The 20,475-nt window shown below is 41.6% G+C and overlaps 1 protein-coding gene and 1 long non-coding RNA gene across 2 annotated transcripts in view; one reads left to right on the top strand and one right to left on the bottom strand.

Annotated features, from left to right (window-relative positions):
- The window catches only part of LOC142410663 (uncharacterized), a 292,399-nt gene extending 272,625 nt beyond the window's left edge, over positions 1-19,774 (top strand). The window contains exons 20-21 of the long non-coding RNA XR_012775995.1: positions 5,058-5,199; positions 18,238-19,774. This is a non-coding gene — a long non-coding RNA (uncharacterized LOC142410663). The remainder of the gene's footprint in view (positions 1-5,057; positions 5,200-18,237) is intronic.
- Positions 7,802-20,063, bottom strand: DLK1 (delta like non-canonical Notch ligand 1). Its single transcript, XM_075503592.1, has 5 exons — positions 19,842-20,063; positions 18,901-18,964; positions 18,324-18,454; positions 13,248-13,389; positions 7,802-8,934 (listed from the first exon to the last, which is right to left on the bottom strand). Exons 1-5 carry the CDS (start codon positions 19,909-19,911, stop codon positions 8,193-8,195), a joined length of 1,149 nt encoding a protein of 382 aa, XP_075359707.1. The 5' UTR covers positions 19,912-20,063; the 3' UTR covers positions 7,802-8,192.
- Positions 20,064-20,475: the final 412 nt, after the last annotated feature.

Below are 20,475 nucleotides of genomic sequence, written 5' to 3'. Positions count from 1 at the left end.
CCCACTTCAGTCTCCTCACTTCCTACCACTCTTTAAATTGTGAGATGAGCTGTAGACACTTATCCATAACAGGATGGCCAATTCCCTCATCATCTTGTAGTGGTCACACATACCCTGCTGCCTGTAAGCAATTGGGTAGAGTATCACAAATCTAACCAGCACATCTTGGGAGGAGCAGAAGAAAAGAAAAGACCAAATTTCCTGCTTCTTCTAGCTATGCCACCTACTTAGATTTCCTCCCCTGCCTCAAGCTAGTCATGCCTGCTAGACTGACAAGGCCTTTGAGGTTCATTGTTTCCAGGTTAACTGGGTGGCCTTCGTTCCTTTTCTGTCTTGGGGCTCTGTGGAGACCATCCCACCACACTGTTTTACTTCACATCCTCAAAGCAAATGCCTGGACTCACCATTCCATTGTCTCTTTAAACTAGGCTATTTCTCCTTTTTCTTCTCCTTTTTTGTGTGCCTCTGCAAAGTAGGACACATGAAGCCCCTTGCTAAAGTTGTTACTAGATTATGGCTGTGTTGATTTGGGCATGATCTTCCATTCGTAAGTGTGCTACCACCACTCTGTTTGCTTTTATTCATGCTTAATATACATTGGCGTGTAGTTAGTTTCAAAGATAGATGAAGTTGAGACACTAATAGGTATAGTGTAAAACAAGCCCCTTTACTCCCAATGTCATACTTCTGCAAATGGTATCAGTGGACTTGATGACCCTGGATCTCCCTACTTAAAAACTGGAGGGAGCTACTGGAAAGCCATTTGCATGTCACACTTAATTTTGTAACTTGGCCAACAGAGGTAACCATCTCTAACCTTTCTTGTTGGCTTCTGTGGAGAAGAAAGCCTTGAGGCCGAGGGACAGCCTGAATTTTTTGCACCCTTTTTCACTGATAAGTACTTTTTTTTTGGTGAAGATCATGACCGTAGGATAGAAAAATGAAAATCTCCAGCCAAGATCAATGCAGAATCTGAGCAGTAATGAGCAAAATATCAAAAGGACTTATACTCAAAAGGAAGATGACACCCTTAGCTAACAGCAGCAGTCTCATTGAAAGTATTGGACAATTCCAGCTTTCTGGAGGGGAGAAGGGGACTGGGCCTGCAGGCATATGTGGAGAGGCATATTTGGCTTTACCAAACCTGGTAAAGCTGCAGCTTCTCCCTCTTAGCTTCCTCAACCTCACACGTGTTCTATAAAGCACAAACGAAGATCTCCCCTGATGAGCTCATCTGTTAGCAGTATAACAGCCCTGCAGTTGTCTAAAGAAAAACTCCCTCAGACAGGGCTCCACATCAGACTTGGTCCCTTTATGGCTCTCCCCACCACTAAGCCCACACGCGATTCTTTACGCTTTCATCTCCGGCTTCCAGGCAATCTTTGTTCTCCCTCAGCAAGGAGCCATCACTAACTCTTTCTCGGGCTCAAAACTACAAGGACTGCTCCAACACTCCCTGAAAACAGACTGCCTCTCATACCTCTCAGCAATCCAGGCTCCCAGCTGTCGGATCAGTCATATCTCCTTAGTCCTCCAAGTCCCATTATTTAGGAAGAAAACAAGGCACAGGTGAGAGTTGAGGCTTAAATCGCTTAAAAGCTTGCACTTGCCCCATGATAAGATGCAGGACTCTTGAAATAATTCCAGTAATTTAAACACTGGAAGGTAGAATGGTATAAGTCCAATGAACTCCACATTTACTTCGCCTGTAGAAACAGTAACCACTCTTTGCTGGAAATGTTGTAGACGCACAATTCCCGGCAAGTTGTGAGATGTCTGCCACTGCTCTGGAAAACCGAGTGAAGTTCTGGCCTTGAATTTGCTACAAAAAAGATTTTTAAAAATTAAAACATGTATTTTCCCCCTTCCAATTTGAACACCTTTGAAAGTCAGTAGATAGAGGCAGGCAAATAAAAATTTCACCACATGTTGTGGGAAGCATGAGAATGAATATGAGATTACTGACAAAGTTGCTGTGCATGCCCTTTTGAGTTGAAAAAAATACACAAGTAAAATGTGAGAGGCTAGGAGTATACTAGTGTACCAAAAACTTTTCATTTACCTGAATTTGTATAAAATATTTTCTGGTTTTCCTTTCATTGTTCTTCATTTCCTCTCAGTGACTGTTCATTTAAGCTATCTTCATACACGTAGCTTTGTTTATTAAGTGCATACTGTCTGTGTTTGGTTTATCAAAAGCCACATACAAGTTCAAAGAATGGATAAATTTTGCGTACCACAGGTAGTGCACCAAAATCCAGCATTACTTATGAATATGTAGACGTGCATATGTTCATGTATGAAGGCAGAAGATCCAAACCACGTATTCCTATTGCAGTAACCTTTCCAGAAGTATCATTAACCCCATGGGTCTGTAGATGTCAGGTCTCTACTCTCCAGTCTAATCCCAAAGGAGACCAGTAATTCTGTTGGGGTAACATTGCTGTCTTTCTTTACCAATGCAGATGTGGTTTTGGTTTTGCTGTAGCTCACCAGGTTATGAGCAGTAGTTACCTACAGGCAAAGAACCATGGGCATGTTCTCGTTCTCCCTTTTTGCCCTTTTTCCATAACCAATCACTTGGGATGGGTTACAAACTTCCCGATGCGAAATGCGAAGGGGACAGAGTTTGAAGCGATTCAAACGGTTCTGTGTTCAAATGCTGCCATCAAGTGGATATACATAGTAGAAGGCTGCAATTAATAGCAAGCATATCGTTTCGAAAGAGGAAAGTGGATGGAGCGTGGAAGAATAAAGCAGTATTTTTGTTCCAAGTTTCATGTGGCAAAATGTTATACAAACATTTTTGGTCTAATCAAAACTTCTACTTAAGCCTGACTTAGTCCCTCTTCTTTGTATTACACCACCTTCATATTTTAACATCTTTAAAGTTGCTCAAACTTGCCTTTGAGAGACCATGAACATAAGGATGTTGCTCTGTGCCTGCAAAATTTGTCTGGATTGCTGTGGATAAGAACTAGATGTTGCATTGTGTTCCCATGAACTTGTCTGAGACCCTGACTCAGATATGAGCTTCAGGAAAGGTCCTCCATCTCGAGGATCTATAGGGGAGAGAGATGGAAGAAAAAGTCTATTTTTGAGCTTTAGAGCTAATGACCAAAAGTAATTAATTCAATGGTTTTCTTCAAATCCCAGAGCAACAGTTCAGTTTGTATTTGAGGCTGAAATACTCCCCTTTACATAAAGTCTTGTTCCCCCTCTTGCAAAATTTTAAAAGAACCATATCCTCATTTCCTTCAAGAAATTTAGGAAGAAAGTTCAAAATATTACTTGATGTTATAAGAGCAAAATCTAATACACAGTACATTTGCTGGGTTGATCTCATTTAATGGCCACAGAGATGCAGCAAAGTTGGCCCATCTTTATGGGCCTCAAGTGCTGGCTCCAATATAGGTTGAGCAACCACAAAAGTCTTCTCTCAAGACTCTTCTTTCACCTAAGCCAGGCAGAACTGGATATTTTCCTAGGCTGCGTGACATCCAGGAATGCAAGATTTGTCCATGGCTCATTCACAAGAAATGCATAGTAAATGAGATGTGTTTTGGAAAATCAACGGTGCATGCATAGTACGTGTGCAATAATTTAGTGTGCTCTGGATGCATATGCACGTAGTTCTGCCAGGAAAGTCCTGGATTAAAAAAAAAATAAAATAAAAGAGTCCTATATCTGTAGCAAATTGTTTTGCCCTTAAGGCTGTGATGGTAAATAAATTTTGCCAAGGCACAGGCAAATTTGAGAACTTGGAGAGGGAAGGACATAATTATGAAAAGTATTGTATTCAGGCAGTGCAATCTGGACCATTGTCTTCAGTGATAGTTTGTATATATTCCTGCAGCCAGGTCCTTAATGTTGCTTCACCCTCAAAAGCTGAAGGTCTGTTTTAAGTAGGAATACCATGGTCCATCTGGACCTAAATATTTCTTTTAAAACAGAACTCAGGTTATTAACCAGAAGAGCAGATCAGCTGGGCTGTTGTGGATATATCATCAGCAGATGGTTTAGCACTTGCAAATAGAATCCTTATTAATCAAAAGCAATGCATACATTATTGGTTTATGGACAGATATCAAGAATGGCAGTAAAAACAAAAGCCATGCACGTATTCTCTATTCAGACATCCTTGCCCAGAGTTTGGTGATTACTACTTCATATGTTCTACTTTTACAGCAGCCAGACCTCTCCCCCACCATGGCCACGAAAAAAAACCCAAACAAGTCCTCCCCCTCCGAAAAACATCCACACCCTTTCTCTAAAAACCTGATCTTTGTGGAACATCTATGGGTCTTTTTTTTGTTAATGTAGTAGGAACAGAGGCTAAGACAGCTCAAAGGGAGATGGTTAAAATAAAAATACCTTTTAATATATTATCCTATAGCTTGGGGACAAGAGGGAGCTACTGTCCCTAACTGTCCCAATGTCCCAACCCATCCCTCAGGCTAGTTGTCCTTCCCTCAGCCTAGTTGTCCTTATTTATTTATTTATTTTCATAGGCAATAAGGCAGAGGTGGGGTTTGAGGCTGCCCTGGTTTCAGCTGGGACAGAGTTAATTTTCTTCCTAGTAGCCAATATAGTGCTGTGTTTTGGATTTAGTATGAGAATAATGTTGATAACACACTGATGTTTTAGTTGTTGCTAAATAGTGCTTACACTGTCAAGGACTTTTCAGCTTCCCATGCTCTGCCAGGTGCACAAGAAGCTGGGAGGGGACACAGCCAAACTGGCCAAAGGGCTATTCCATACCATATGATGTCATGCTCAGTATATAAACTAGGGGGGACTTGGCCAGGGGGGCAGTGATCGCTGCTCAGGGACTGGCTGGGCGTCAGTTGGCGGGTGGTAAGCGGTTGCATCAATTAGTTTTTTTCCTTGGATTTTGTTCCTCTCTCTCTCTCTCTCTCTCATTGTTCTCCTTTTCATTACTATTATTATTATTATTATTATTATTATTATTATTATTATTATTATTATTATATTTAATTTCATTTCATTAAACTGTTCTTATCTCAACCCACGAGTTTTCTTACTTTGCTCTTCAGATTCTCTCCCCCATCCCACCGGGGGCGGGGGAAGGGTGAGCGAGCGGCTGGGTGGGGCTTGGTTGCCGACTGGGGCTGAACCACGACAGAGGCTCAGAGACATCATTGCTTGACTAAGGGAGAGCATTCAGAAATCAAAAAGGTGAGAAATGGCAAAATAGGTTGTCATAGATGGTTGGCAATGGTTATCATAGATATGTTGTTCTCTGTCCATTAATAAAAAATATGTAGAATAAACATAAAATTTAAGTGGCATCAGTGCTCTGTGTCTCCTCTTTGCCTTTATGTCAGTGTTTCTGCATAATGCTTGTTTTAAACGTCTTGCTTTGGAGACCTGTTGCAGGCTTTTGATTCAAACACTGTAGCTTTCTTAAATCTTTATCATCATCCCAGTTCTCTGTCACTTATGTGGTGATCAGGCTTCAGAGCTATTCACTACAGTAACGGCTCAGATATGAGAAACTCCAATTCATGTGTTTAATTCTTTTCTGGAACAGAGAAGCTAAAGACAGCTATTATTTTTTCCAGCCTTTCATGTTTAAGATAAGACTTTTTCCCTTTGGAGAGTATAGCAGGACAATAGCAACCTCCTATACTTCTTCACTGACACCACCAATGATAGGAAGGATGCTGGGAGCTGAAATCTGTGCTTTTTTCCATGCTGAACTAATGGCCTTCTCTTCAAAGAGGCTCTCCTGTCTACATATGGAGAAATACACTGTGATGGAGAAGCTGCCAACTAGGTCACCATGGCCAAAAATCATGTGACAGTTTATAAATATGAATTATAATTACCTGGATTTTGTATTTTAAACACAAGCTTTGTTACTCAAAGCCTTGCTCTGGCCTGGAGCAGGGCAAGCTGTAAGGGCTGATGGAGCCTCTGCTCAAAGGGAGAGGGAAGGTGCACAGCTGAGTCTGGAATTTAATCACTGATTCCTAGCAGGTATCTACTGTTGCAACTGTTTTTGAATCAAAGCTGCACCGTTTGAGTTACCCGATGGAGTTACTCAGTGTTTCTGGTTACCTCCAAATTGATCCTAACGTACTTCTAATCACAGAATAGACCACGTTAAAATGTACAATACTGAACTACGTATTTAAAATATATTGTTTTAAAAGAAATGTGTAAACTCTTGTGACTTATGTTTCATAGCTTCAAATTCAACACTGTTTACCTGGTTTTTACCTTCATCTGGATTTCTAAGTTAGTCATCTTTGCTAAGACTAGTTGAGAAGTTGCTGGGTTTGATGAATTTGTCTTCTCAGTTTTGAGAGGGAGCATCTCCTTGCTTTAAAATTTTCATCCTCTTATCTAGAAGTCAACACTTTCCACAGTAGTATCTCAACACCATTTTTCCTGTTAGCTCTAACCTTTGCACTACATTGTAATGCTATGATATGTGCGAGTATTATCAGCAATACAGCAACCTTGCTATATACTGATAGCAATTAAGAGAGATGGCAACAGATAAAATCTTAGGGTAATGACCTGTATGAGCTTTAAAGCTTTTTTTTTTTTTCTTTAATTTGAGCAGCTGTTAATGGATTTGGGAATAGCCTAGTTATCAGACAGCTTAGAAGAAGCTGCTAAATGTTCCTATCTCGGGTGGCTGGGGAAGTAGATTGTTACTTAACAGCAGCTAACGACACCTTTAAGCAGGGCATTTTGAAAGGCACCAGCCAGAGTCAGGCTGCCCAGTAAGGAAGCAAAGCTGGGAGACCCAGGAAAGTCATGCCCCAGGGTGGGACATGCCCTCACCAACAGCACAGTCTCACAGAGGCTGAACACATCGCCAGATCTGGTGCTGGTAACGGGATCCATCAACAGTCCCAGACACAGCAAGTGATGAACCAGGTCCAGGGTCCATCCATGGGCTCCAGCCAGGAGCAAAAGGAGACAGGGCTGGAGCACAGGTCCAAAGGGCCCACCCAGCAGATGGGCTACCTACAAGTACAGGTCTGAGGTCCCTCCAGCAGGCAGAGGTAGAGATCAGCACTCCTACAGCATAGCTCAGATCAGGAGCGATAGCCCTGGGCTGACCTGAAATGGGCCTGTGGGCAGGGGCTGGGTGAGGGCCCCAGGTCACGTTGTCCCACAGGGGCTCCTCAGGGACTTTAAGACCTATCAGTGCCCTCAGGCCCCTACGCAGTTGTGTGGCTTTCATGAGCCTTTGCCTGTTTGCCAGTGCTGCTTTTGATTCTTGAAAATCTTGTCCTCTCCTTGAAATATGACAGAGAAAAAGCAGAAATGAAGATTTAAAAGCAACTGTCCTCTTTCAGGTGACACACTTTAGCTTTTCATTTCTCCCCATGACACAGGCGTGAAGGATACTTTTTTCGGCAGAGTTCCTTGAGGAGTATTTATAGAAAAGTCAGAATCAGATCCTTTACATCTCTACCAGGTCTCTATACAGAAAGTATGACCAAAGACATTGAACACCTTTTTAACATTTTGGTAGGTAAACAGAACAATTTATGGAGGCAGCATCACAAGCAACAGAGACCTTCAACTTGACATTAATATCACAAAGACCTCTTAGATTCTATAGAAGGAGTAATCTATCTTATAAGCATGTAAAAAATAGCAAAACTGACTGGATAGGTGAGACATGAGTGTGAATGTGCTCCTGCCGATTGCAATCTCTAAAGTCCTTACCACAGATAGCAGACGAATTAGGCAGGGACACTTGTTGCAGACTTTGCTGTAGCATAACATTTACAAATGAATACATAAACCAGTATAGCCCTTAATTGCTGTTTATTAAAAAAAAAAAAAGGCATTACTGAGTAATTTACAGGTACCGTATTTGCCAAATAAACTATGCACAGGACAAGAAAGCTGCAATACAGTTCCAGTGGTAAATTACCTTTTATTTTACAAAAAATAGCTGCCTTGAAAAGAAATCAAATTAACATTCCCTGCTCTTTAATCCTTTTTTTGTTTTTAAATTTTTATTTTGGGGAACGAAAAAAGTCCTTAGCAATACAGGTACATTATATTTCTTCATTATCACTCAGCACAAACTACAGCAAATATACCCACAAATATTGAGGCCAATCACAGGCAATAAGTTCAATCTATTTTACATATTGCTATGGAAAGTTGCAAGCTGCTGCTCGGCTTTCAAGGGCCTAGATGGCAGTGTAGTTCTTAGTGTAATTAGTCAATTTGATCTTCTCAGGGAAGATAATATTAACTGAGAGGTTTTCCCCATTGTTAGATTTCAGAAAAAAGTTCTTTTTCTTGCGTAGGAGATGACTATATTTGGCATTAGCAAGCCACATTTCACATTTTGAAAAAAACACAATCCCAGTTGTACCCAAGACAACAAGACACGTAAGCAAGCCCAGTACAACAAAACATATCACCTGGCTTCTACTGAGCAAGGGATCTGCATTTTGGATTGTTTCTTTCATTGTTATTTTCAGGATTTCTTGTTGATGATGCACTGATCTGTGATGAGCTTTTGGGGGTGGCTTGTAATTCTGCATATGCTTTGTCTCCATATTTACTCCAGAGAGGCTTGTGTTTTTGCTGGGATGTTTGCAGGTCGCACCAACAAATTCTGGTGTACAGATGCATTCAAATCCTCCCTGGGGATGTTCACTGCATGTCCCTCCATTCTCACATGGGCCACTTGCACAGAATACGACACGGCTGCTGCAGAGTTTTCCCGTATAGCCATGGGGACAAAAACAGCTGAAACCCAGACCAATATCTGTACATGTTCCTCCATTTTCACATGGGTTGGATTCACAGTCATCTCTATCTATTTCGCAGAAGTTGCCAGCAAAACCAGAAGGGCACAGACAGGAAGCATGTGGTGCAAAACCATTGTCGTCAATGCATGTTCCTCCATTCTGGCAGGGAGAGCTAGAATAGATAACGAACACATAGACATAACTGAATTAAAGTCCAACAAAAGAAGCTATTAGGAAACACATTATATAATAAAAGGAGCTGGTTTTGTTTAGAAGAGCCAATTCCAAATGCAAATCCACCAAAGTCAATGAAGTTGAATCAAGAATGAGTTTGTTCGACAGCTTTGTCAATACAGATTATAGTATCTTCTGCCGACCCTTCGGGCAGGATTAATACACCAGTATATAAATTGAACCTGAAGAGCTGTGAAGGGATTTTAAATTATTTCAAACATCTATTCAAATTAAGCTTCCCAGTGTTTTCATATGCTTAGAGCTATTTAGCTGAGCAACTATTCAGACAAGACTGAACAAAGACACTAGCAGCATGGCTTTCTTTTCCACCTGATTATTCATGAGATAATCTATGTATTTTACACTCTGCCACAGCAGCTAGATGTAAAGGTGATTTTTTTTATTCAGCCTCTCCAGTGCTCCATGACATACAAAAAATTTAGAGGCAAACAGATACTTTCCTGCAAACTGCTGTTCAGCCAAAAATTTTGATAAATATAATTATAATAAAAAATATAAATGAGATAGTTTCAGCCTTGGCAAAGGCAGCTGTAATGTGAGAACAGGACCATAGGAAACCAAGTATTTCTGCAAACCCTTTAAGAACTTAATAATTAATAGCCTGGTACTATGTTTTAAGTCATGTAAATTCACCGAGACACCTTTTTTTACCTTTGCAATGTAACTGTGCCTTCCTGAGTGTAAGGCCAAAAGATAGGGCCACCCATTGACAGAAAGGCACAAATGTGGAGCTATGCAATGTGGATAGTCCTTCAACTGGCTGTGTTGGCAGAAAAGGGGCCCTGGGTCACAGGTTTACAAATAAACCTCAAAACCTACTTTCATGGCAGTTCATCGTATATGAACAAAGCTTTTAAAACTTACCTTCTAAAAATGAGGAACACTTGGTAAAGCTTACAAGCTTCTCTGACAACATCGGTTTTCCTAATACTTATAAATCTCTGAAGACATACAGCATAGTACCAGGACATAGTTGAAAAGTCCAAGCTGTTATTTAAGTGTTACATTTCCAGGGGAAAGTCCCAGGGGTAATGAACACCACAGCTTCATGAATGCTGACATTTCATATATGCAGTCATTAGTAGCAATTGGCCATTATGGATTTCCATGGTGGGACACAGAGATGCAAGAGATCTGTTGATGTCTGAGTGAGATGACTGTGAAAGAGATATAAGCTCCTGACTACAAATGGTCCCTGACCACTGGTCAGGATAAGGTTGCGCTTCTCAAATGCCCAGCCATTGCTCTGGGAGTAGCTATGATAGAGACTACCCCAAGCACCTCTGGCTTTGCTGGGTCTGAAACACTTGATGGCCACCCATCAGGAGAGCCTGAATATCATGCTAGAGGAATCATCTGTCTGGTTTTTGCTGCTTCCACATAAACTGCTCTGTCCTCTTCTATTGTCCTTCACAGTAGACGTTGTCTGGAAAAAAAGGCTACTGAAAGAACAAGTTGGAAGTCTGGAAGCAGTATTAGGAAAGTGAAAGGCGTGGTTGTCCCTGGACTGACACAGCAGTTATCGGTTGTTCATGACAACTTGAGGTGATCATGCAAACAGGGAATTTTGCCACAATCACTTAGCCACTGTGTCTGCTTTAAGCAAAATACAGACGCTGTTGCTGTACAGTCCTTGAGTAAATGAGTGGTTATGGCCTGGTTATAGCACCCTCTCTTGGCTTTATAATTCCCATGGAAAATCTGACAAGCTGTTTTGGATATGGCAATGTGCAGAAGTTTGAACCCTCACGGGCGGGTCAAATCACAGTACTTTGTAGGGAAATGGGAAGAAATTGTTGAAGAATATAAGTGTAAAATTTTTTCTGAACCTTTCAGAAGTGTAAACAATTTAAATAAAAAACAGCTAAGGGGAAATATGCAGAATTTTGAAAATGTATTCTTTATTTATTACTAACACGGTGTTGCATTTGCCTAATTTTAATAAATAAATAAGGTATTAATATTAATCTCCTTGAATAGATTCAGTTACTTTGCATTCTTGGCTTTTAATGCATGTTCAGCAAGGTGTGGTACATGAAGGGCTAGTTGTGGAAACATAGATGTACTACTTCTTTGCTTTCCAAATACTCTGCTTTCATTTTAAAAAGTACCACTCGCTGCTCTGCTTCAGAGCAAAACTTCAAAACATCACACAGATGTCACTAATGCAGACACATCTGCCTGATTTTGTAAACAGACTAGAACAATCACTTTGATTTGTGAATTGTCTTGGTTCCAGCTGCAAATATTAACTAAGGAGCCAGCGGCAATGCTTAATAATAGCAACACTGTTAATGTTACCACTGAGGTAGAGAGGAACTGAGAGGAAGTGAGATGTGAATGAGATGACATCATATGATGAGGTCTCTTTCCAGGATGTGAGGTGCACTCTCTGGTGGACTGTGAAGTATTAGCAGACACGGAATATTATGCTGAGAACAGTTCTCTTTTTGAACTGAAAGCAGATTTGCAGAGCCTGCTGCTCATTTTCCTGAAAAAGACACAGCTTCCTAGAGAAAAGGAATTGCTGCTTCAAGTATGTTGTTTCCTTAAGAAAAATTGTTCATGATTTCCAGACTAGCTCATGAGTATTCAGTTTGAACATAGAGTACTATCACAAAAATGCAGTTTCAGCAATTTAAAAACTTGAAGATTTTAATTAAGTACGTGGAACTAATCTGTGTTATTTCATTGATACTGTACCTCACCTCTTCTTTGGGATAGTTAATATATGTCCACATTGAATTACTGAAATATTTGCTCTACAGATGAAAAGTGGAGAAAGCAAGATATTCACATCCCCTATGTTAGGCAAATAGCTTGGACGTCATTCAAGGCACTTGCGAGGAACTTCAATTTCCTCATTGTCAATGAAGAGAAATAGGCAAATCAGAGCAGTTATCTTAGATGCTGAAAGTAAACCCAGATGGAACTGTGTGACTATCCCCCAATTAAAAGCAATGGCAAAAAAATTCCACTCACATAAAGTTGTAAGAATGGCAATTCTTGCCAAAGACAGTGAGAGGTGTTAATGTTCCTTAAACAAGAGTGTACAAGTCTTCAGGAAGATTTAGTCATAAGGTAGATCTGAATATTCATAATTATCTATTGCTTTGCAAAAAGTGAACCAGAGGGTACTAATATGGAGCTAGAGAGAAAGAAGGCAATCTCCAAAAAGAAAACTGTGATTTTAAGGTGATAGTTTTACCAAGTTTGTATCCACCAGAATGGCATTCTGCATGCTTATGGGATCAGATCCTTGATGAGCTGGAAGAGAGCAGATACTTCTAATTTCAACAAAACCACTAATCTACACTTTTTTTAACTTTGAAAGGTCATGCTTTTTTCAAGCAGTTCTGCCAGTGATACTACTGAAAGTTTTTCAGTTCTGTGCCATTGCCTCTTGCCTTTTCACTGAGCACCTCTAAGAAAAGCCTGGCTCCATCTTCTTTGCTTCTCCCCATCAGATATTTATACATATGGGTAAGTTCTCCCAGAGCCTGCTCTTCTCCAGGGTAAATAATGCAGCTCTCAGCCTCTCCTTATAGCAGAGATGTAATCATCTTCATGGCCCTTCACTGGACTCACTCCAGTGTGTTCTTTTCATACTGGGGAGCCCAGAACTGGACCCAGCACTCCAGATGTGTTTCACCAGGACTGAGCAGAGGGATCACCTCCCTCAACCTGCTGGCAACGCTACTCCTAATGCCCCACTTCTCTTAGAGAATGGAGAGCAATGCCCTCCCACACCCTGTTCTGGTGGAAGTGAGATTATCATCTCCTTCAGTAAACTATGGACATACCATTATATGTCAGTTAAGAAAAATGACAGGCTGGTGGACTAGATGTTTTTGTGCAAACAGTTTGTGTGTTGGCTTCTGTTCTTATTACTGTATATGGTTTGTATATACAATTATCTCTCATTACAGGTGAGAACACAGGATGGGAGGTTACTTCAAGTTTGTTTACTAAAATCATGGGAAGGCATGAACTCATCACAACAAAACATGAAATTATCACTTTTAGTACTCAAATTATGCACACATACTAATGCTGATAATCTCTAAATCTTTACAATATGAACAGATCAGATTTGTAAAGTTTGATAAAAATATCAGCAACTAGCAGAAGCATTGTGTATTTTAGCACAGTGATACTTCCACTTAGCAAAGAATTCTGATAGTCAGTATGACTGTGGATTTTAAATTCATGTCAGAAATCAATATTTACCCATTAATAATGCAGGGTCCTTTTTTGAGATGGCAGTTTTTTCCTGTAAATCCCTGGACACACAGACAAATATATCCTCCATCCCCAGTCTCTATGCATGTTGAGTTATTGGTGCAGGGCTTTGTAGAACATGGGTGAATATCTGTGTAAAAAAAATTAAGTTCTTTTTTACAAATTAATCTAATAAGAAAGAGTCAGTAAATATTAAACAGTACTCAAATAAAATATAGCTTTAATGGCCCTTCATGCTGCATTTATAAATTCTGATTTATTCCTCCCTCTGTTAAAGTGGAGTTCAGGTTGTTCAACTATTGCAAGCACTTTCAGCTTGTTTCTCACTTCCTAGCTGCCACTTGTAAAATAGGTTTGAATTGTTCCAGTCTATAAATAAGTAGTATTATCAATAAAATATCAGTAGAGGAGAAAGAACTTCTACGTAGTCTAGTCATCCTTTCACAACCTTGGCTTCTCCATGAGCCAAATTCTGATAAAGCAATCAGGAACTGGAATTCTCCCCACTCCCTCCCCGAGAGCCTATCATTATGTGCTTCTGAACAAACATTTCATAATAACAGAGATCAGCAAGTTACAAAAAATCTCTTAAAATTTAATCTTTTGGCTGGGCTGCATCCAGCCCTTACATAACTGTACCAGAAGAGAGAGCTGTATGACATCTGGACCCAAAGTCACACATCTCATTTTCTTTACAATTTCCCTGCTGAGCCACTTCTCACTCAAATGATTACTGAATTTTTAAAATAATTAAAAATAAATAAACAAACAAGTGCATATTTTAGCCAACTAATGGAGCAGCTGCAGAGAAGTGCTGACTGGAAGTTATCTGATGCCTCGCACACTCATGTGCACACATACACTTTCTAAGAAGATGAAAAGGGATTTAAGGGCATTTATATTTTACTTCCCACAACATAAGAGGCTCTATTTTCTAATGTATTAGCCTGTTCTCATTGCAAGACAACATCTTTGCATGCACTTTGAGTGTAAGCTCCAATTTTCACAAGGACCAAAATAACCTTGAATGCTTTTTGGAGCAGTGTTGTTTTTGCCACCTATTTTCACAGGCTTTAAGGGCAGCAAATAAAGCGTGAATTCCGATGCAGGGGCAAGGAAACTCTCTGAAACCTATATGGGTAAGTATGTGTGTGTGTATATATATACATATACATTACTGTCAGTAATTTGTGTCAAGGATTTAATTTTAAAACACAACTTAAAAGCTTGTAGGAACATATCCTTTAAAACATAAATACATAAATAGCCCCAAATAGCCCATTTTCTCTATTTTGTCTAGTTTACCTCTAAAAGGCCAACAACCAATTGATTTACTTGCTTCAAGTGATAACTGAGTCTGAGATGAGAATTTGAAAAAAGGACTGTACATTTACACATATATTAAGAATGGCCACAATCACATTACCAATAAATTAATTAATATTTGCATAAAACTAAGTTGTTATGCTGCAGTACATGAAGCAATCACCGAGGCATTTCACCAGGAAGGCACGCTCAGTAGTAGGCTATGTCACAGCAGAACTTCTAGACCCTGTCTCAATGCCTGCCTAGCGTGGGCTTTAGAGGCTCCACCTGTACCCTCTTTGATGACAGCTTACCAACATGCGCTCTTGGCAAAGCAGTCGCGTGACATGTAGCGCAGTATACGCCAAGCTCACACCACATGCTGGCTTTCTAGCCAAATTGAGGCTAAGATCCAAGCGGGAGGTCAGGGACCCACTAACATAACTGTGCAGGCACAGCCAGAGATGACAAGAGGACAGAGGTGACAAGATGACAGAGATGACTGATCTGATTTAGCAGGGTGGATCATACACTCAGACTGGGCTGTCATTTTTTCCAGGAAATAAATTGACTAAACCGTTTTTCCCTTTGTTATGTTCAGTATTTGATGTGGTACCTGCTCCTGTACTGTATCTCAGACAGCAGCAGAGGGAAACCCTGTGCTGTGCAGCCTGGTTCCAGGTGTTCATATACCCGATTTCAAGGCTCTGTTTCCACAGGATGAGAAGATGCCATGGCATCCACTTAGGCAGGCTGGTGCACTCCATTGCAAAGAGGTTAACCAGCAGCGTTAACAGTGATACCAACTCATAAATTTCTTTCTTTAAGTGCCATGTCTGTCCACGTGACTGCAATAATAGCCATAAATGATACTACTGATGCTGGCCTACATGTTTACAGTGGACCAAGCCCGACCTATAATCTGCATGCCTATAAATTACTGGGAAGGTCATTCTTGACCTGAACTGAGAACCAGGCTGCCCATAGTAAAAACAACAGCTATACAGTCAGAGGCATTAGCAAACCCCTTGATGATCTAAAACTACTCTAGAAAGGAACTTCCATGATCCAAGCCGGGGAGACTGTACACTAACTTTTCTAGAAAATCAAAAAAGAGATAACACCACCATTCTGAATCATCTTTTTTCCTGCCACGCTTAGCAATCAAATAAGCTCCTGAGACTATATCTGTATTTTACACATATTTCAGATGTTTACAGTAGTGGCCAAATTAACTTTAGACCCTTCCACAGTTTTCCATTCCTAGTTTTGCCATCCTTGAATTGGCATTTGCTCACAGCTGCCAACATTAAAACAGTGGCTATGCCAGAAATTCCCTGGCAAATATTATGCTTTCTATAGCAGCAAAAAGGAAGAATTTCAAGAGAATGCCAAAACTGCATTACTCACGACCCTTTGTCAATCTCCACAGAAACAATACAAATCTAGCTTTCTAAAATGCCTTATCTGATTATACACCTGAAGCTAAAAATGGTCTCCAGTAGCTAAAAAATTAATGTCATATGCATGTGAAAAATATAACAGCTGTGGCCTGCTCTCATCGGACACAAACATTCAGTATTAGAAGAGAGAGACAGGGAGTCTGGTACTTCAAGGTAAGAAATTGATGAGTTTGTATTTCCATATTTAAAGAACAGTTATGCCTACATGCCAGGGATCCCCAAAAGAACAGGAGCCTTCAGAAGCCTTCCTTTTTCCTAACCTGATCGAGTTTCATTTAGTGGTACGTGTTAATGAGCTATAGCAGTCTGTAATGACTTTATACAGCCAGGAAACTGACACCAAGTTTTTGGCAGAGGATGATGAGATCAGTGGCTGAGCAATTAACCCATTCGAGGTTTCAGTGCTTTATTGGGTCAGGATAACAATTTGTAGCAACCTTCCAGTAGCAAGAAAAGGAGGACCTTCTCTTGATCCCTTGGGGCAAAACAACGCATTTAGACTAGGTAAATCCACTGAGCTGAAAGACTGTCAAGACAACATGTCCCTGCAGATGAAAAGATGGTTATTTCTTTTTGGCTGAATATTCTTGGCAGCTCTTCATGGGGATCTAGATTCAAATTGGCAAAGAAGACACTGAGATGACTCTGACTGTTGAGAGAAATAATAGTTTCTGAGCTTAAGCAAGGAATACCTTTTTGTATTATAGAACTATCCTAATGAATATGTATTAAAATAATATTTTTCCATAAAAATAGGGGTACAATTTCCAAAGCATTATTTTGTGTCTTAAGTACCAGTTGCAAGAGGGAAACATTGCAAGGCTCAGAATTGCAAAGATGTATTAGCACTTGGAAATTCAGCTAGGCACTTAGGGCTTTTAAAACTATGTCCAGCTTGAAAAACTTAATATTAATTTACAGGAATCTTTAGATGTGAAGATGGTACCTTTAAAAATCTGGGCCTTTGGAGTCATTGACAAGCAATAGAACTGAGCCTCCTAAGGTGGCAGTGGGGAGTTGTTCTGTCTAGTTTTAGAAATCTATGATTGCAGATCACAGACAACAGAGGGACCCATTCCTCCTCACTAATTGTAATGAGAATCTAGGTGGCTGTCTCAGGTACAAACACACCTGTGAGAGGTGTCCAGAACAACATCTCTGAGAGCTTACAGTCACATCTGCACCATTGCTACAGCAGCTCCTGCAAACATACTAGGACTAGCTTTAAACTAAGAAGTCTGTCTACGCTTATGTGTGCAGCTGGTGAGTACAGGCTGCAAAACCTGATGAGAAGCTAAATAACTACCTGAGTACCTTGCACCAAGCTCCATGTCACTGCAAGAATGTGAACTACCTGAAATCTTCTGAGTCTTTTAGTCATCTTGAAAATGCTATCCAGTTCAAACTTTCATCATTAATTACCGTTTTGGGTATTCACTGGCAGAACATAGGCACGCTCTATAAATTATAAGCTGTATAACAACAAAAGCCTGAAAGACATGAAAAGAGAATGAGGCCCTGGACACCTGTCCTCTTCCAGCTGCAGCCACGTGGGCTGAACACGCACATGCTCCTGGATGTTCACACGGTTTCGGTACCCTCAGATCTCTTTGCCTGAACATTTGCCTGTGTCAGCCAGAATAAAGCAGCTCAGCAAAAGCCAATTCTTCAGCTTGCTTATGCTAAGCTGGCTCATTCTGACTGGCAAGGGCTGAGAGAGTGCACACAAGAGCTGTGCTTACCCCTCAGACCTAAGAGGGAAGTGGCAGCCTGTTCAGGCAGACCTTTTTCTCAGTTATACTAATGCACTCCACTGAATCATCACTGGGTTAAGTAAAGGAAGAAATAAGCACAATGTTTTCCTTTTCAAGAAGTATTTAAAGAAATATTAAGAAAGCAGCATATATATATATATATATATATAAAAAATGTGCTAGGTAAATATTTCAAATTATTTAATATATACAAGACAACTTGTATTTTTATAAAAAGGCCTTATATGACAACAAGGGAGCAGTTATTTGTTGGCCTTGTCAACGATAATCAATGTTTAAAATAGAATGATGAGTTTACGCTTTGCTCGCACATATGCCCAGTTACAAAAGATACTGCATGCTTCTGCCTAAATTATTATAAAAGTTCCAGGTTTATGGGCCGCTGCCCAGAATCCCCTCATTATCTGGCGCTAACATTCAATCTTTTAAAATTAGCTCTGCAGAAGGACTTTTGCATGTCACCAGCACCAGATGGGGCTGTTTCACCTCGCTCGCTCAAGGACAAGAAAGGATGTGCAAACCTATGTCACAGAGGCTGCCAACCCAGCCCTCCTCACAGATGCACTGCCAGGGCTTGGCACAGCTGCCGTGCAAACACCCAGGGAAAGGAACACACTCATTACAAAGAGCACCCTGCCAACCCGGTTGACACCTGAAAGAGATAAAAGACAAGACAGAGGCATAGTTTATTTTTAATAAACATAATTACAAGGATGTTCCCCTTTTTGAGGCATAGTAAATAAACTTCTGGATACAAAAGTGGACTATGCAGCACATTTGAACAAAAAGATACCATCGATGCTTCTGGGGTACTACAAGCAGTTTATGCGAAGGAAAACATTGCATTCTGTGAGAAAAAAATAAATAAATGCTAACCAATGTAAAGACTTTTCTTACTGGGAAAAGTAGACTAAAAAGGCACCTAGATGTCTATGCTCTATGATTCCCAGTTACTGTACCCTAATAGCCTGCTGTTTCATTACAGTTCCATATTTTCAGAGGGCAAATCATTCCAGCTTCTGTCTATTTTACCAGGACTATGAATTATTGAAGCGGTCCGTTCCTGTGCTAACAGCCCTCTCTGACAGATCTTTTTACCTGCATTCACTGGGAAATTCACAAAATCCATTCTCTGGGTGGCAGCCAGTTTTACAGTTCACACCTGGAAGAAGAGATTTATAATATCAAACCAGAAAAATCAGCACTCAGAAAAAAATCACATCATGTCCTATAGACATTACTGATGTTTTAAAAGAACCGAGACTGCATAATGTTCAGATTTTTTTCTTCAAATGCATGGGTTTTTGCAACATAACTTTTTTAATTAACTTAATCTGGAGCATGTTATGGAATGTACCGATAGGATAAGTGAAATGACATAAAGAATTAACTTCAAAAGAATAGAAAGTCACTTTAGCATAGGCAAAGTCTATGTAATATCACTATACACTACTTTAAAAGGGAAATTTCGGAACAGATCCATGTATGTCATTTCACAACATGCCACTCCAAATGCATTGTTTCAGAACTACTTGAAACCCGCAAGTACCTTTAGTCAGAAAAGAAATTCCATTTAAAACGACTTAGAGTAAAAGTGTTTAATTCATTTCAACCCTACGTGGGATGAAAAAAAAAAAATCACCATTTTCATTAAATCATGCATGAATAACGTAAGTTAAAGAGGTCTCAGTCACATTTTTTGTTTGTTTCAAGTATCCGCATCAAGCAATGCTCCTCTCAAATACCACCATTAGCCACTGACATCCTAGGCAAATGGCACGACAAACGCACTCGGACGGGAAGGAAAAGCTTCCTGAAGACCCCCAGCATCCCTGGCCGGAGGAGCGCTGGGAAAGGCTGTGCCCCCGGGCACTGCAGGAGGGCTCCCGCCGCCGCTTTCCACCCAGCCCCGGCAAACTCCGAAAACTTTCCCGACTCGCCTCCCCTCGCTGCGCCGCTCCCCGCGGCAGACGCCGGGGCGTCCGCTGCTCGCCGCCCTCCCGCCGCCCTCTTCCAGCGCTCCCCGCGGCCGGCCTTACCTGGGGCTGCGGGGAGGACGAGGGGCAGCAGGCAGCAGCAGCCGAGGAGCCCGGCGGCGCGCAGCCCCATGGCCGGGGCCGCTCCGCGCTGCTCCGCGCCGCTCCGCGCCGCCCCGCGGGGACCTCGGCGGAGCGCGCGCGGCTTCCTCGCCGGGCGGCGGCGGCCGGGAAGGCGGCACCCCCCGCCCGCAGCGCCGGCGGGCTCCGGCGCGACGGGGCGGGAGGAGGGAGGGAGGGAGGGAGGGATGGAGGGAGGGCAGGGCTGCCCGCCTCCTCCCGGCCCTCCTGCCCTCGACCCGCAGGCGGGGGACGGGCCCGCGGGGCGAGGCAGCCCTGCCGGACTCTGCCGCTGCCAGCCCGCTCTCCGGCGCGGGGGCGGAGGGAGGAGCCGGGCACCTTGCGCACCCCGGCTTGTGCGGGCGCGGGCAAGGGGAGGAAAGCTGGCAGGGCGCGGGAGAAGGGGGGTCTGGTGGGGGGGTGTTAAGCACGCCTCTTGTCTCGTTGAAACTTACTCCGGCTGTCCGCAAAGAGCTAATCTGGGGCTTAACTTCAGAAATCTGAAGGCTTCTCTCCTTAGTCATTCGCATCAGAGCTCCAACTTTTTCCGGAGAGACCCCAGCAAAAGCAAGGAAGG

The sequence above is a fragment of the Mycteria americana genome, chromosome 5, assembly GCF_035582795.1.
Source record: "Mycteria americana isolate JAX WOST 10 ecotype Jacksonville Zoo and Gardens chromosome 5, USCA_MyAme_1.0, whole genome shotgun sequence".
Taxonomy (NCBI): Eukaryota; Metazoa; Chordata; class Aves; order Ciconiiformes; family Ciconiidae; genus Mycteria; species Mycteria americana.
The sequence above is the reverse complement of the archived record's forward strand: the minus strand, read 5'-3'. Positions and strand labels throughout refer to the sequence as shown.